The following is a 16,576-nucleotide window of genomic DNA, read 5'->3' on the forward strand; positions in this document are numbered from 1 at the left end:
CCTCTGACATTCATAGAACTTATTGTGAACCTGGCTGCTTGATCAATATTTGTGGCTGGACACAACTGAGGTCTGTGGCTTCCCCTCTAAGATATATGAACATATACTAGTCTGTCAGTCTGGATTGTATTCACATTCGACTTTTATAGAATAGAATAGAATAACTTTATTTTTCCCAGAGGGAATGCCGGTATGGTCAGGATTGTAGGTTTGATTCCTGCTGGGGCCAAGGATACGAAAATGTATTCACGCACTACTGCAAGTTGCTTTGGATAAACACATCTGCTAAAATGCAATATATTGTTTATTATGCTATAGTATAAATCTTTGTTTCTTTTCAAATTACATGAAATTATTGATTTGTGATAATTCAAGGAGATAGTAGTACCAGATACACCTATGACATACAACTTGCCTCCTGCTCCTGTCAACCCACTGATCTATGAGAACTATGTTTGGAAAGTAGAAGATACATTCAAGCAGACCAGCATATCTGTGGAGGTGTGAGAAACGCTGAAAGTGTGAGAAGTATTAAATCTACAAGAACACAATGCTATTCATGTTTAATGCATGTTAAAGATATATATATTTATATATATATATATATATATATATACAAATTTGAATAGATTATGGATATGATGATGACATATTCAAAGAGAACTAGAAAAACCACACCCACAGTTGGATATATATCTCTTGCAAAGATTTCATTTTTCTCTCTCCACCTAATTGAACATCCGCATGCCACCACAGGGGTTTTGGTTCTATGGCTCCTAAGGTTGCTTAGCAACAGTGACAAGAAGCCTGCCCGTTTGATTATGTGCGTGGTGTTTTTTTTTATTGCATATCATTCTAAAAAAATGACAACTCACCCCTCTACATGCCTTGCCCCTGTCAAAGCAGTTTGAATTGTCATGAAACCCTGCATGTTTTGGGTTTTGTTCAGTTCTGCTATAATGATCACAATGGCTGCCATTGTTCGACCGAATTGACATGTGGGACATTATAAGCTAAATCCAACATGTTAATAAAACATTTTAGGACAGAGCTTTAACAACTCTAATTACACCATTGTTTGGACTGGACAGTGGTATATAGACTAAACATGACAGCATTGTAAGGGGAATTGAGCAACTGAATTGTCTGAATTGCCTTGGATTCAATCCTTTTCATCTGCACAATAAATGATGTAACGCACCTCTTAACTGTTATGATTGCACAGATCTTATTTAATGCCCCTTAGAAGAGCATACTGCAAATGTAACTTGAGCAGGAGATTTCTTTAATAAAGCATGCGCTGCTCATCAAAGATAATTTCCCCTCAAGGCTCTGGCAATAGCAGAGATACAATTCAGAAGCAAGGAAGGAACAGAGCAACAGAGCTACGATTCAAAAGCAAGGAAGGAGCACCAACTGAAATGGTTCACTACATTTACATTTAGACTGAGTAGCCTATCTTGCAATATGGCTTAAAGGGCGGTAGGCCTATTGATAGAGATGAACACCATAGAACGCTGGAGCCACTCTATACAAAACTCATGTCCTTACCATAAAGTAACTCATTTAATTCGTTAATAGCTTGTCATAGCTTAATAGCTTAATGTCATTTGATTTAAGATGACAGGTACTTCCGGTTTTCCATCTGAGGAATGGTCATTTAGATAAACACGGTTACCATGAAGCAGGAAGTTCAATCTAATGCACCATCCTCTCGTTGTAGGAGTCGTGAGGCCATTTGGCCGGGTAGACCACAGTCTTTCATGGACTTAGCTTGTTTGATTTGATTTGATTTGATTATGTTGGCATTACTGCCCACTCTTGTTGTAATGGGACCTGCAATTATCTTTGCCTCTCTCTACAGTCAAAGGTCTTGGGTCTGAGAAACCGGCAGCACTGCTACTGACCACAGGCTAGGACTGTGCAGCATAAGTCTGACCACACAGAGAGATGAGTGTGTGTGTGTGTGTGTGTGTGTGTGTGTGTGTGTGTGTGGCTTTCTCCATAATCAGATAAGAGCCCAGTAAATGCCGACCACTGAGCTGAACTAATGTAACAGAGTCAAGGACAGATGATCTTAATAAAGATGTGAATACCAAGAGGACCTTCGCCTCGCTTGAGTCCATACAGAAGTTGCAGCGATGGGACAAGACTTTAACTACCAATTGGATATCACAAAATTGGGTAAAAAAATATATTTGTCATCTTAATAAATGTCTACTAAAACATGGTGTATGCTAGCCTAAGTACCAGTCTGTTTGGCATGACAATGAGTTGCCATACTAGCCTAGTACCAATCTGTTTGGCATGACAATGAGATGCCAGTCTGTACCAGTCTAACATGAAGTACCAGTCTGTCAACTACAGATCCGGGTTCGATCCCAGCCTGTGTCGTATCCGGCCGAGACCGGGAGATCCATGAGGCAGCTGCCCAATTGGCCCAGCATCGTCCGGGTTGGGGGAGGGTTTGGCCGGACGGGATGTCCTTGTCCCATCGCGCTCTAGCGACTCCTTGTGACAGGCCGGGCACATGCACGCTGACTTTTCGGTCGCCAGCTGTACAGTGTTTCCTCCAACACATTGGTGCGGCTGGCTTCCGGGTGAAGCGAGCAGTGCTGCACAGGGTCGTGTTTCGGAGGACGCATGGACCTTCTTTTTAATTTTTTTTTTTTGCCCTTTTTCTCCCCAATTTCGTGGTATCCAATTGTTGTAGTAGCTACTATCTTGACTCATTGCTACAACTCCCGTATGGGCTCGGGAGAGACGAAGGCTGAATGTCATGCGTCCTCCGATACACAACCCAACCAGCCGCACTGCTTCTTAACACAGCGCGCATCCAACCCGGAAATAAGCCGCACCAATGTGTTGGAGGCTACACCATGCACCTGGCAACCTTGGCTAGCGCGCACTGCGCCCGGCCCGCCACAGGAGTCGCTGGTGCGCGATGAGACAAGGACATCCCTACCGACCAAGCCCTCCCTAACCCGGACGACGCTAAGCCAATTGTGCGTCGCCCCACAGACCTCCCGGTCGCGGCCGGTTACGACAGAGCCTGGGCGCGAACCCAGGGACAGCTGGCACTGCAGTACAGCGCCCTTAACCACTGCGCCACCCGGGAGGCCCCCGGCTCTCGACCTTCGACTCTCCTGAGTCCGTATGGGACAAAACTGTAACTATCAATTGGATATCACGAAATTGGGGAGAAAAAAAATATATATATTTGGCATCTTAGTCTCTTTCTGATTATTAGTATGGCCGTCTCTCAACGAGATGTACTCCTCTCACTCTTTCCTGTTCAGTGGGTTGGAACGATTTGCTAATGGGGGGAGATTGATCCCTCCTTCAGCCCCAGGGAGTGAGCTGAGCCAGGCTCATAGATACAGGCATTAGTCCTTGTCTCTCTAGCCCTTTGGGAGGTAATGGGCCAGCCTGTTATTTCACTGCAAATTTAATTCCAGTCTGCCCTCTGGTGGATGTTGTTCTATTATACTTGGGGGATGGATCAGGTTGATTGCCATGTAAAGGGAACCTTTGAGTGAGCGCAAAGACTTTGACTCCTAACAGCTAAAATAGAATATAATAGAATGGAGTAGAATTGAATTGAATAAAACATTTTTTTTAAAACAACTCATTTGTGAAGGGCTTATTCTTGATCACAGTCTCTCACTTCGATGCACTCTGTTTAATATTGAGTATATTTGGTTCCTTGAATCACACAAAATATTTGCTTTTCTGAATCTGATCAAACCAGCGTTGTGTTCATCAGGGCACACAATGATTAAAAACGTTTCTTATTGGAGTCTAGATAGTCCGGCCTTGTTTCAGTCCATTTTCTTCCATTTGGTGCCAAATGAACACGCCCAGATAAAATGGCAGATGTTTTTTACTGAAGTCAGTGATATAACAATGAATGTACAGTTTTTCAGGGTTCTCTATCGTGTGATGTTTTTTTATTTTTATGATTTACTGATCACGAGCCTACTCTTTGATGCCTTGGGTGTGGGAGGAGGTGCAGTCTAACATTGTGTTGTGATACGTTTGATAAGCCAATAGCTAATCCCAGAACCATCTGTCACGAGAGACTAGTCAATAGCATGAAATGTGGGGATGAAAGCCGGGTGCTGGTAGGTTAAGGGAAGGTCCCCTTTGAGTCCCAGTTGCTCTGTCGGACACAAATATGACATTTAGAGGGAAAGACACTGCCCTTAACCATAGAAGACCTATTGGGTGTTCAAAAGGTCATTCCCTACCCACTTTTATTGACATGGCTTGAAGTTTGTTGATTTTACATATAATTCATGTTAGTTGACTTCTCAATCAAATATTGGCTAGTCGTTGAACTGACCTCTGTGCACAGTGGGTGCATGGATAATCTCAGCTGCTTGCGGTAACTAGTCTTACAGACACTATCACTACAACAGCTTCACCACAGGGGGTATTGGCGTTGACTGTCCAATGTACCCTGTGCACCTACTAATCCACGAGAGACATACTGTTCTGTTCTTGTCACCTTCCCACACTAGCTTCTCACCACTGTCCATTTGGCCCTAGCAGTAACATGAAATAACCCATTACATACAAAACTAAATCTCTATAGCAGCTTTAAAGGAGCAATCAGCAGAAGCTACATTCATTTTTGGACTCTATATGTACCTATTGGTTCTTGAAAAATATAACTTATAAATGCCTCATGAGCTTAGTTTAACTGTCATACCAGAACCCAAAATATAAACTTGTTTACTCCAATGTTTGTAAACAAAGTAAATGTCAACAAACAATGTAGCCTCAGTACATGGTTGAAACTATAATTTAGATAACATTAAACATGGATGGTCATTCCTTGCATCCATAGCTCTGTCTATGAATTTGAGAGTGGTTACATTTCTCCAGACCCCATCCCTCAGCTTTTACCAAAACAGGGAAAATGCTTTGTTATTGTTTCTACTGCTGATTGCCACTTTAATGTTCTCATATCATCAAGAAATCTACGAGAGTATGAGAGTCGCCTCAGATCAATAGGAGTTGGCACCACAGCCGATCTCATAGTACTAGGCCTCTGAGGCACCAGTAAGAGCCATCCCACTTCCCCCTGGTCTGTCTCATCGGCACATGCGACAACATTGACAGCTGGGCACAGGGATGAGGGGTCAGGGCCCATCTTCCCTCAGAGGCTGACCTGGGCCACTCAAACAAAGTGGTCTTGCCACGGCTCTAGCTAAAGTACCAAAGTACCATATTTGCACAAAGACACTTCAAGACCTGTGTCTGAGGCAGTATCTTTATGTCTGAGGCAAGGTGTTTCTGCAGACACACCATGGTATTGTGTGGCCGTGATACATTATATGGTCTGGTCCACTACTGTTGGGTGAGGTGTGTTTGATGAACACCTTTCCCTGTCGCCGGCTCTACGATGGGTGTAACAGCAGCCTTGCTTTCCCCCAGAGTTCAAAGGGAGGGAAATGTACACCAATGAGGACAAAGGATGTATGGACGTCTCCTTATGTCATTCATTCATGTTCAACGGGTGTGTGCATGTAGTCACAACACAATTCTGAGGAGGCACTTACTGCCAAGCACAATGCCTCGGCCTTCACACAATTCAAATGGTCACAATCTTCCTCATCCAGGGTGTGTGTTGGTGTTGGAGACTTAGAATGTCTGTAAGACAATAGATGAGATTTTCTTCCTAAACAGACATATTATGTAATGAATGATCACCGGTTCAAATCAGATCCCTATGGAAAATCAGTCACACAAGTGCAATGTGAAAGTGTACCTTGTTCAGGCAAATGTTACTTTGTACAATTTTGGCAGGTTGGAGACTGATCCATCCCAGTTTGTTCAAAACTATTTTGCCAGTTTGTTCAAAACTGTTTTGTCAAATCTTCAGAGAAAACTGCAAAGTGTGATGAATTATTCAGCAGGGGCTATCGGTTTACTTTAGGTTGCTTTTCTCTGTTACCATGGTAGAAATACATGCATTATTTACTGATCCTGTACTGCAACTTCAAGAGCGAGGCAGCTTAGGACTGCCAGTCTTTTTTAGAACTCTTCAAACTGTGAGGATTACTCTAGTAATCCATGAGGAAAAAATAGTTTGTCTAGTCAAAGGTGGTTATGTTAAGCTTCGAATGAAAGAAGAAGGGGACTGCAAAGCACCTTTCTGGACCATGTAATCTACTACTGGGTTTTCCAATGGAGGAGACAATGTTGACACTGCCGGGTGAAGAGAAGCCCCAGAAGCAGCTGAGGTTCCGCGTGGCTTCGGGGAATAGCGGTCGGGTGCTGAAGGAGATTTTTAAAGATGAGGGGCCATCAGACTCGTTGGATTCAGACTGCACCAGTAGTTTGGATGTAGACCGGATCAGTACACCTTCCACAAGTGGAGATGCTAACGGACATGGTTTTCTGTATGGGTTTCTGGGCTCCGAGTTGGATTATAGCGAGAGTGAGCCAGAGGATCTGCTCATGTATGCGGGGACCTCAAAGGACAGAGCACCGATCAGCCACAAGCGTGTCAACATCCTCAGCAACAATGGGACTGTGAGGGGAGTCAAGCACAAAGTCAGTGCAGGTCAGGCCTTATTTGAAAATCTCCCTAATGCATTTGGGGTAAGTGATCTAGGTGAAAGTATGATGAATATGTGTTGTACCTTTTCAGTGTTTTTTCATAGTTCTCATTTGTTTGCTAGTGCATCACAGCAAAATTGTGAATGGTAAATAAATTCTAGTGTTAAATTCAAAACCCAAAACTGTTAATATTGTCCCACACTACACAGAGTAAATGTAACACTTTCACATAATGTTAACTCAGTAAATAGATAAAAGTAACATGTCAACACTGGTTATTATTGCATTCACTTTACACAGTGTTAAAAAACAGCAGAGTCTATGTTTTAATTGAATAGTTGACTACCTTTTAACAGTGTAGTGTGTCAGCTTAAATTATAGGCACTATACATCTTACAGGCTCCATATAACATAATAAACATGATTTAATATTCTAAACATTTGTCTGCATAAAATATCAAAAGATGCTTTATAACCTAGAAAGTATCTTTATAACCAAGGGAAAACAGGTGCTGTTTATATCCTCGTCTCATATAATAAATTACAAGACCGAGAACAGCACAGCACATGTTCTAATTAGTATACAAGGTAAACCAGGTTTAAACATCCAAATAAACCGATCACTCTCTCAATATTGTTTTTCTCTCAAAACCCACTACTGGTAGAAAACAATAATAAAGCAAGTTCTGCTGAGACTGAGGCTGTCCTAATATGGACACCGTAGACCGCTTAGTGTTAATGACATCGCATAACTGTTTGTCATATGCATTACGTCCATATATGTAAAAGGCCAGTAGCCAACCTCCTCCACAATGTCACTGGCTGACATCTGGTTACAGGTAGTCACTCTCAGTCCCTGGACAAATGAACACAAAGGAGGACAAGGTCACTTGGGAATGAATGATGCATTTCGTTAAATGTTTCAAGAGAAGCTAATCAGGTTAATTAATTATCTATACTTTGCTTTCTAGCATTTTCTGTGTAAAGAGTTAATGAGCAGTAAGCATAATTAGATAACTTGCATTAAAGCACAATATGGGAATTATGTGAGACTCCTAGAGCAGGATTTGGTGGTAATGGAATGAGGCCTGTGAAAAGAGTGCATAGTATTGCCAGCCAGGCGTAGAGAGGGATTACCTGTGTGGTTACTCAGGGCTGTAGTAGATACACAACACTGTCTGCCAGATATGGTGTACTGAATACTGTATGGGCTGCAGAGGAGGTTGGTGGGAGGAGCTATAGGAGGACGGGCTCATTGTAATGGTTGGAATGGAACTAATGGAAAGGAGTCAAATGTGGTTTCCATATGTTTTTGACGTGTTTAATAACGTTCCATTCATTCCATTCCAGCCATTACAATGAGCCCATTCTCCTATAGCTCCTCCTACCAGCCTCCTCTGATAGGCTGTAGTGTTACACAGACTAGATAGTTCAGTTACTGTAGCTGCAATTAATAACAAACAAAGAAGAAGTGCCCTTTTGAAACAAGTTACAAGTTGAATACATTTCCACAGTCAAAGTTGAATTTCACATTAAACAGAGAGGATTTTGTTAACTCATATTTTCGAGTCAAATGGTACTTTTCCCTCTATGTTCATAAAATTGGAAATCTGGTCTGGCCATTGTTACGATTGTGAAATGTAATCTTTAGGAGCCCGTTATCTGGACAAAGATTAAGTCTCAAAGCTATTTCAACAGAGATAAACCATTTATTTTTAATCCATGACTAGGTTTATTAATCTGTGTCTGGGAAACAGGCTCATAATATGCTATATTTAAAGGGTCTGCAGTATAGTGTTTTCAAACTACTGTGTGAAAAGAAAGTAAATGTAAAGAAAGCTACAAAACAGCCCAAATATGCCTGAAATATAGAATTAAAGCTCTGTAATTTTCCAGTATATGAAAACTTGATTTTGAGGGATTGAAACATTGCAATACTACAAGATGTCTGCATATAAAATACAGAGATGACAGAATATATCAAATTCCAGGTACTGTAGTGAGCTTCAAAAGTATTGGGACAGTGACAATGTAGTTGTTGTTTTGGCTCTATACTCAATCATTTTGGATTTGAAATTACACAATGACTGAAGTGCACACTGTCAGCTTTAATTTGAGGCTATTTTCATCCATATCAGGTGAACCATTTAGAAATTTCAGCATAAAAAATGCTAACCTCCCTTGTTATTGTAATGGTGAGAGGGGGTTAGCATGTCTTGGGTGTATGATATTTGTGCGTCTGTAACTTTCTCACTAATCATTATTCACATTTCATTCAGGATTATCCGTAATCATGGTAGCATCCACATTAATGTAGAAGTGTTTAGAAAATATATTATATTCTCATTTACAATAAAAGGGACTTCAAAATGGCACAATAACATTATTTTCCATTAATTCCTATTGGGCACAAAACAATCTGAAACACAACCAAAACAAACAGCAAACGCATTCAACAAGTTTGTAAAGTCACAAGCTTTATGTAGTCATTGTGTGCTATAAATATGGGACCAAATACATAACTTTTTACTACTGTAATACACATATAAGTGAATTTGTCCCAATACTTCTGGTCTTCTTAAATGGGTGGACTATGTACAAACAGTGCTGTAATTTCTAAACGGTTACCTGATCTCAACCCAATTGAACACTGGAGACTGGAGCGGGGCCTGAGACAGCGTTTTCCACCACCATTAACACAACAGCAAATTATGGAATTTATTGTGGAAGAATGGTGTCACATCCCTCCAATAGAGTTCCGGACACTTGTAGAATCTATGTCAAGGTGAATTGAAGCTGTTCTGGTGGCCCAACGCCCTATTAAGACACTTTATGTTGGTGTTTATTTATTTTTGGCAGTTACCTTTTTATAGATGGTTAATCACATACAGCAACTCATTGAATTTTTTATGTGTTTTCCTTTCTAGCCGAAGTTGACACTAGAGTTTGGGCGGATAGTGATATACACCACCAGCTTCCGAGTAGTAAGGGCCACATTTGAGAGGTGTGAGTTGGTCCGGAAGATCTTCTCCAACCACAGGGTTAAGTTCCTGGAAAAGAACATAGCCCTGGACTGTGAGTATGGGAAGGACCTGGAGGAACGATGCAAGCATGTGGGCGAACCTCCCTCGCTACCAGTCGTGTTCATCGATGGACACTATCTCGGGGTCAGAGCTTTCACTTGTTCATACAGTTCATTTAAAAATTCCTGAGCCTGTATTAATAAACCATCTCAGACTAGGAGTGCTGATTTAGGATTAGTGTGGCATTTTATATCATAACGAATAAGATAACATGGACAGAGGGACCTGATACAGCACTCCTACTCTAAAATGCTTTATGTTGACGTTTGAAATTACTAACATCCTATTGTGAAACATTATAGCTCGTATTACCCTCAAACAAAATATATAATCCACCTTGAACATATCAGTGTTATGACCATACATCTATGAAATAATCATATGTTTAGTAAGGATATGAGGAATCTTACACTATGATAATAACTTTGCAGGGTGCTGAAAAAATATTGGGCATGAATGAATCAGGAGAACTTCAGGATCTTCTGGCCAAAATTGAGGTAATTGTTCATCAAGTACCACCATGCGACAGATATAATACGTTCAGTAATAACACAGGTAACTGCACAGTTATTAACTAGTTAAATGTCATGTTTCAAATGATGCCTCTGTCCAAACAAACATCAATGAAACACAGGCTAGCAGTAGAGCACTTCTATACCACATTGGCTACTCATCTACTGTGACAAAATACCAGTTCTATGTATCTGTGATCTAGAGCAGTGGTTCCCAGTCCTAGTCCTGGGGACCCAAAGCCTGATGATAAGTTGATGATTTGAATCAGGTGTGTAGTGCTTTGATTCAAATCATCAACACCTGATGACAAGTTGATGATTTGAATCAGGTGTGAAGTGCTTTGATTCAAATCATCAAAGCCTGATGACAAGTTGATGATTTGAATTAGATGTGTAGTGCTTTGATTCAAATCATCAAAGCCTGATGACAAGTTGATGATTTGAATTAGATGTGTGGTGCTTTGATTCAAATCATCAAAGCCTGATGACAAGTTTATGATTTGAATTAGATGTGTAGTGCTTTGAAATCATCAAAGCCTGATGACAAGTTGATGATTTGAATTAGATGTGTAGTGCTTTGATTCAAATCATCAAAGCCTGATGACAAGTTGATGATTTGAATTAGATGTGTGGTGCTTTGATTCAAATCATCAAAGCCTGATGACAAGTTTATGATTTGAATTAGATGTGTAGTGCTTTGATTCAAATCATCAAAGCCTGATGACAAGTTGATGATTTGAATCAGATGTGTAGTTCTTTGATTCAAATCATCAAAGCCTGATGACAAGTTGATGATTTGAATCAGGTGTGTAGTGCTTTGATTCAAATCATCAAAGCCTGATGACAAGTTGATGATTTGAATCAGATGTGTAGTTCTTTGATTCAAATCATCAAAGCCTGATGACAAGTTGATGATTTGAATCAGGTGTGTAGTGCTAGGGCAAAAACAAACGACCAGGATTAAGAACCAGTGATCTAGAGAGATACACAGTACAGAATAGGAATAGAAGGCCTTGATTCCATTCCCCCTTCAGCCCAGCAGTGGAGAATGAATGAAGAATAAACCTCAGTCAGATATGACATCAATAATAGATCAGGGAACTGACATAAATGATGCACGGGCATCAATAAATGGCCATCAATAATGGAAGGCTCGTTATTGATTCTCATCCAACAAATTTGTTCACACACACGGGTGAGAGTCATATCACTCAGGGGTGGCAAATTAAGGTTGTGTGAACTGAAGTGATTCAAACAGAGCCAAGATACTTACACAGGCATAGTGCTCTGAAAAAAGCTCTGTATTTAACCCTTTCCTCCCAGGGAAAATTTCAGCAGAATACAAGGCCATGTTGGCAAGCTATCAAAGCAAAGAGCTCAATTATGCTTACTACAATGCAGCAGAGCAAACCCCCAAAGATCTTCTATACAGTACCGAACTATGCTAAACTATGAATTTAGCCAGTGGCATGACTGGCGTGTGTGTGTGTGTTTGTGTATGTTTGTGTGTGAGTGCATGTGCCTTTTCCCCCAGAGGGTACAGCACCCCCATACGTGCCAGACCTGTGGGGGCTTTGCCTTCGTCCCGTGCCCCATGTGCCATGGTAGCAAGATGTCTGTTTTCCGCAACTGCTTCACAGACTCTTTCAAAGCCCTGAAGTGCACCTGGTGCAACGAGAACGGCCTGCAGCCCTGTTCCAGCTGCAGCCAATGACGACTCCAAGTGCCTGACCCCAATATCCCCATTCCCTAGGCCCTTCACCAGGGCCACATGTTGTATGTTGCCCATAATAGGACAGCCTGAGATAAAAACATGTCCTGCTGAGATTGTCCTAATATGGACACCGTACATATGGACCGCATCAGAGATAATGCTTTGCACAGCATGTTTTTTTGTCTCAATAAAACTGTGTTTTCAAGAAAATATGATTTGGTGTAAGTTATATTATCTGTGGTGCATGTACACCCCATTGATCAAGAGCAAGTTTTAAGTTTGAATTTTCATGATGTGAAATTCTCATGGATCCAGTGTCATTCCACTGTTGAACAGACACATCCTGGGTCAGTCTGGGACTCAACCAGGACAATCTAGGTCTGGTCATTCAGGTGTAAGACCATCGCTGATATGTAACAGTGTAAAGGTGGCCTGATGACCTAAAGCTTGTTATATAATTAAGGCTGAGGAGGCTGACTCGTTAATGAAGCTTTCATCACTAATCCTATGGCCGACATGGATCAGGATAAAGGAGCAGAGAGGGAAAGTAGAATATTCTGTAAAAACTTATTGGGATACTCCACTTACATAAAATTTGATATAAAATAAGGGAGAATAATATTAGAAGCCCTGATTCAGAGGTAGAATAAAATAATATCAAAGAACACAAGGAGAGAAAATCACTTTCCTTACAGTCATAAAATAGTGGAAGCAGTAAAAGCAGATTAGAAATGTGTGCATATAAACAATGGAAGCATAGCAGATTCCAGTTTAATAGTATTGGAAATGTGTGCATAGAAACAATGGAAGCATAGCAGATTCCAGTTTAATAGTATTGGAAATGTGTGCATAGAAACAATGGAAGCATAGCAGATTCCAGTTTAATAGTATTGGAAATGTGTGCATAGAAACAATGGAAGCATAGCTACCAAAATCCATAGTTACCAATGGATTTATACCAGTTACAGTACTGTGAAAAAGTATTTAGCCCCCTTTCTGATTTTCTCTATTTTTGATACGGAATGTTATCAGATCTTCAACCAAAACCTAACATTAGATAAAGGGAACCTGAAATAACAAATAACATAAAAATGTAAACTTACTTTATTTATTTAATTAACAAAGTTATGCAACACCCAATTCCCCTGTGTGAAAAAGTAATTCCCCCCTTACACTCTAACTGGTTATGCCAGCTTCAGATGCAATGACTCCAACCAAATGCGTCCTGTAGTTGTTGATCAGTTTCTAACATCGCTGTGGAGGAATTTCGGCCCACTCTTGCATTTGTGGGTTTCCTAGCATGAACTGCTAGTTTTTTATGTCCTGCCACAACATCTCAATTGGGATTAGGTCTGGACTTTGACCAAGCCATTCTAAAACTTTACATTTGTTGCTTTTTAATCATTTTCATGTAGACTTGATTGTGTGTTTTGGATCACTGTCTTGCTGCATGGCCCAGCTGCGCTTAAGCTTCAGCTCACAGACGGATGGCCTGACATTCTCCTGTAGAATTCTCTAATACAGAGCAGAATTCATGGTTCCTTCTATTAAAGCAAGTAATCCAGGTCCTGAGGCAGTATAGCATCCCCAAGCCATCACACTACCACCACCATGCTTGACTGTTGGTATGAGGTTCTTACTGTGGAATACAGTGTTTCGTTTTCATCAGGCATAATAGGACCCATGTTGTCCAAAAAGTTGACTCAAGTTTGCCAAAAAACACCTGGAAGCACATGGATGATCATCAAGACTCTTGGAAGAATGTTCTATGGACAGATGACTCAAAAGTATAACTTTTGGAGGCACACAACTTTTGGAGGCAATAGCTTTTTCACAAGGGGCATGGGGTCTTGCATAACTTTGTTTATGAAATAAATTAAATAAGTGTGTCATTGTTGTGTTATTTGTTTACTCAGGTTCCATTTATCTAATATTAGGTTTTGGTTGAAGATCTGATAACATTCAGTATCAAAAATATGCAAAAGTAGAGAAAATTAGAAAGGGGGCAAATATTTTTTCACTGCACAGTAGGTTTCCGTTAAATTATTCAAAGCACAGAAAGGACTTTGACTGCAACTCCATGTCTTAACCTGAGGTGAAATAAGAGGGACGGTTTTACAGAGTTCTTTCTTTGTGACTACTAGTGTGAATTAGGGCACAGCACTGCTTTGCATTTTCTTTACACATCAATAATACCATGCAACTCAATAGGACAGAGGAGCTTAACTCTGACCCTACAAGGTCCGGAGCCCACTGGTTTTCTGTTCTACCTGATAATGAATTGCTAAAATCAGGTCTAAATCGGTCCCTAATTAGAGGGGAACAATGAAAAAATGGAAGTGGAACTGGCTTCAAGATCCAGAGATGAGTTTGAGGGCAATGGGAGATGGATTTTAAAAAGCCAGCATTTATCTTGCATGTTTAGAGTAACACAATTATACTGTGTGAGACATGTGGTACCTTTTTATCTCTTTCGTTGAGACTGTATTTTTTTTGATGGATGATGTCATTCTCTCCGTCTGCCATCCACTGTCAAAGAAATACAGACATGTATCTCTGCGGTGAGGATCTCTCTACGCTGTCATAGCCCTGTACAATGCTGCTTGAACATGATTCTACAAGGCAGCACTGTAAAGAGGCTAAAAGCAAAGAGCAAGGCGCATCACTTTCATTCACTCTTGACACTTGACTTTAATAGTTGCTACACAATCTGTTTACCATACACTCACTGACTGATAGTCATTGTTTCCTGTTCGACGTAGGCTATACATTCATGATCTGCCTGACACATTCGGTGGAATGTGTAGCCTAATCCGATTTCTTTCATACATTTTTAATCACAATCTAATCGTTGAGGAATAATGTTAGGACATGGGTCGTGGAGACGAAATAAACCCAATAGCATGCCCAATTGCGGTATATTGCGCCCCCATCCGTAGGCTAAATCTTAGAAAAGAAATAAAAATACGGTGCAGGAATATATATATAAATATTATATATATATATATAAACAGATCTAACAATGCATTGGCCATATTATTAGCCTATATAGCATGATCTTTCCACTCTACACAACGCAGTTTGTTGGTATATGAACGATAGGGAAGAACAGGTGATTATTATAGGCTACACATATTTTGATAACGTTGATTATCTCAAGAGCGCGCGCGCCATCGATGCAACGTTATTTCCCACAGGGTTGCAATATGAGACATTTGTAATCATGCTAGTTTTATAGGCGTTGTTAATCCCACATTACAAACGCCTGATATTCCCTGAGGGAGGAAATGAGACATGAAAGAAAAAGACAAGATGGTCAGAAGAACAATTGAATTGGAAATTGCATGACGACACATGACATTGATGCGCGCGCTCTCACACCACCCGGTTAAATGTGTTAGACAACATTTAATGACAAAAAAACCTGGAACGTCGCGTGTCCTTTTCAGCATTTTCTGATGTGCCATGGTGGACAATTGTTTCTCCGTCGGAGAAGCCTACTTGGTCCTGCCGTGATGCTGTGTGCAATGCTTCTCAATGGTTGGTCAATGCGCAGTTTGGTTGAATATGACTGTTTTTATTGACGTCACCGAATAGGCTACAGCTTTTTTCTTGTGATTTCCAGAGCCTAATTTCTCCATCGGGAATAAAGATGCGCACCTAGGCTACGAACATCAAAGTCTGCATGACATGATATTTGTTTTGTTGTTGCTGATGATTCGAAGTTAATGGGTTTTATTTTAGGTATTGTCAAAGACTCCAGCCACCCTAGTCATAGATTGTTCTCTCTGCTACCACACGGTAAGCGGTACCGGAGCGCCAAGTCTAGGTCCAAGAGGCTTCTAAAACAGCTTCTACCCCCAAGCCATAAGGCTCCTGAACAAATGGCTACCCAGACTATTCGCATTGCCCCCCCCCCCCCCCCCCCCCCCCCCCCCCATCTCAACACCACTCTCTGTTGTCATCTATGCATAGTCACTTTAATTAACTCTACCTAGATGTACATACTACCTCAACTAACCGGTGCCCCCGCGCATTGACTCTGTACCGGCACCCCCTGGAAATATTGTTATTTTTTCCTGCTGCTCTTTAATTACTTGTTACTTTTATCTCTTATTCTTATCCTGTTGTATTATGCGCATGTGGCTATTAACATTTTATTTGATTTAAATTCAGGGTGTTCCACGCCAATGCTGTATCCTATGTTGGTTATATATTTATAACCAATAATTGACTAATGTTTTATGCTTCAGCAAATGCAGCATAAAACATAAAGCATCCAATTGATTGATGGGTCACATTAGCTTAGTGCAGAGGCCTGTAGTACTATATGGGTAAAATACGTCTAGACCACGGGAATCAAATCGTTGCGCACTATTACTGGCGCACAAACATTCAGCACCATGGACGGTACAAAATAAACAGCGAAGACTGATCGCGGTCTCAGCACCACAGCCGCTCTGCTCATAATAAGCGAATATTTAACATACTTAGCTGTGTAGGGCTGTGGCTGTACGAAGTCCTGCACAATAGACTGCAATGCGTTTTGCTATTGTACGACCCACCTGGCTAACCTTAGCTAGGTTAGGAGTTAGGGGTTAGTGTTAAGTTTAGGAGGTAGCTAAAATGGTTAAGGTTAGGGGAAGAGTTAGCTAAAATGATTAAGGTTAGGGGAAGTGTTAGCTAACATGCTAAGT

General features: G+C 40.8%; 1 protein-coding gene across 1 annotated transcript; it reads left to right on the plus strand.

The window, feature by feature from the left end:
* The first annotated feature begins 6,031 nt into the window (after nt 1–6,031).
* On the plus strand, nt 6,032–11,971 carry grxcr1a (glutaredoxin and cysteine rich domain containing 1 a). The gene is made up of 4 exons (XM_021561544.3): nt 6,032–6,612; nt 9,498–9,737; nt 10,085–10,150; nt 11,700–11,971. Exons 1-4 carry the CDS (start codon nt 6,196–6,198, stop codon nt 11,877–11,879), a joined length of 903 nt encoding a protein of 300 aa, XP_021417219.3. The 5' UTR covers nt 6,032–6,195; the 3' UTR covers nt 11,880–11,971.
* Nucleotides 11,972–16,576: the final 4,605 nt, after the last annotated feature.

Source organism: Oncorhynchus mykiss, chromosome 14 (assembly GCF_057628025.1).
Source record: "Oncorhynchus mykiss isolate SJ-2025 chromosome 14, ASM5762802v1, whole genome shotgun sequence".
Classification (NCBI taxonomy): domain Eukaryota; kingdom Metazoa; phylum Chordata; class Actinopteri; order Salmoniformes; family Salmonidae; genus Oncorhynchus; species Oncorhynchus mykiss.

What these genes read in the sequence shown, in the direction of transcription:
- grxcr1a (XM_021561544.3), top strand. Translation starts at nt 6,196, where the DNA reads ATGGAGGAGACAATGTTGACACTGCCGGGTGAAGAGAAGCCCCAGAAG. An exon ending in TCGATGGACACTATCTCGGG is followed by an intron (nt 9,738 to 10,084) that starts GTCAGAGCTTTC and finishes ATAACTTTGCAG; the next exon opens with GGTGCTGAAAAAATATTGGG. An exon ending in ATCTTCTGGCCAAAATTGAG is followed by an intron (nt 10,151 to 11,699) that starts GTAATTGTTCAT and finishes CTTTTCCCCCAG; the next exon opens with AGGGTACAGCACCCCCATAC.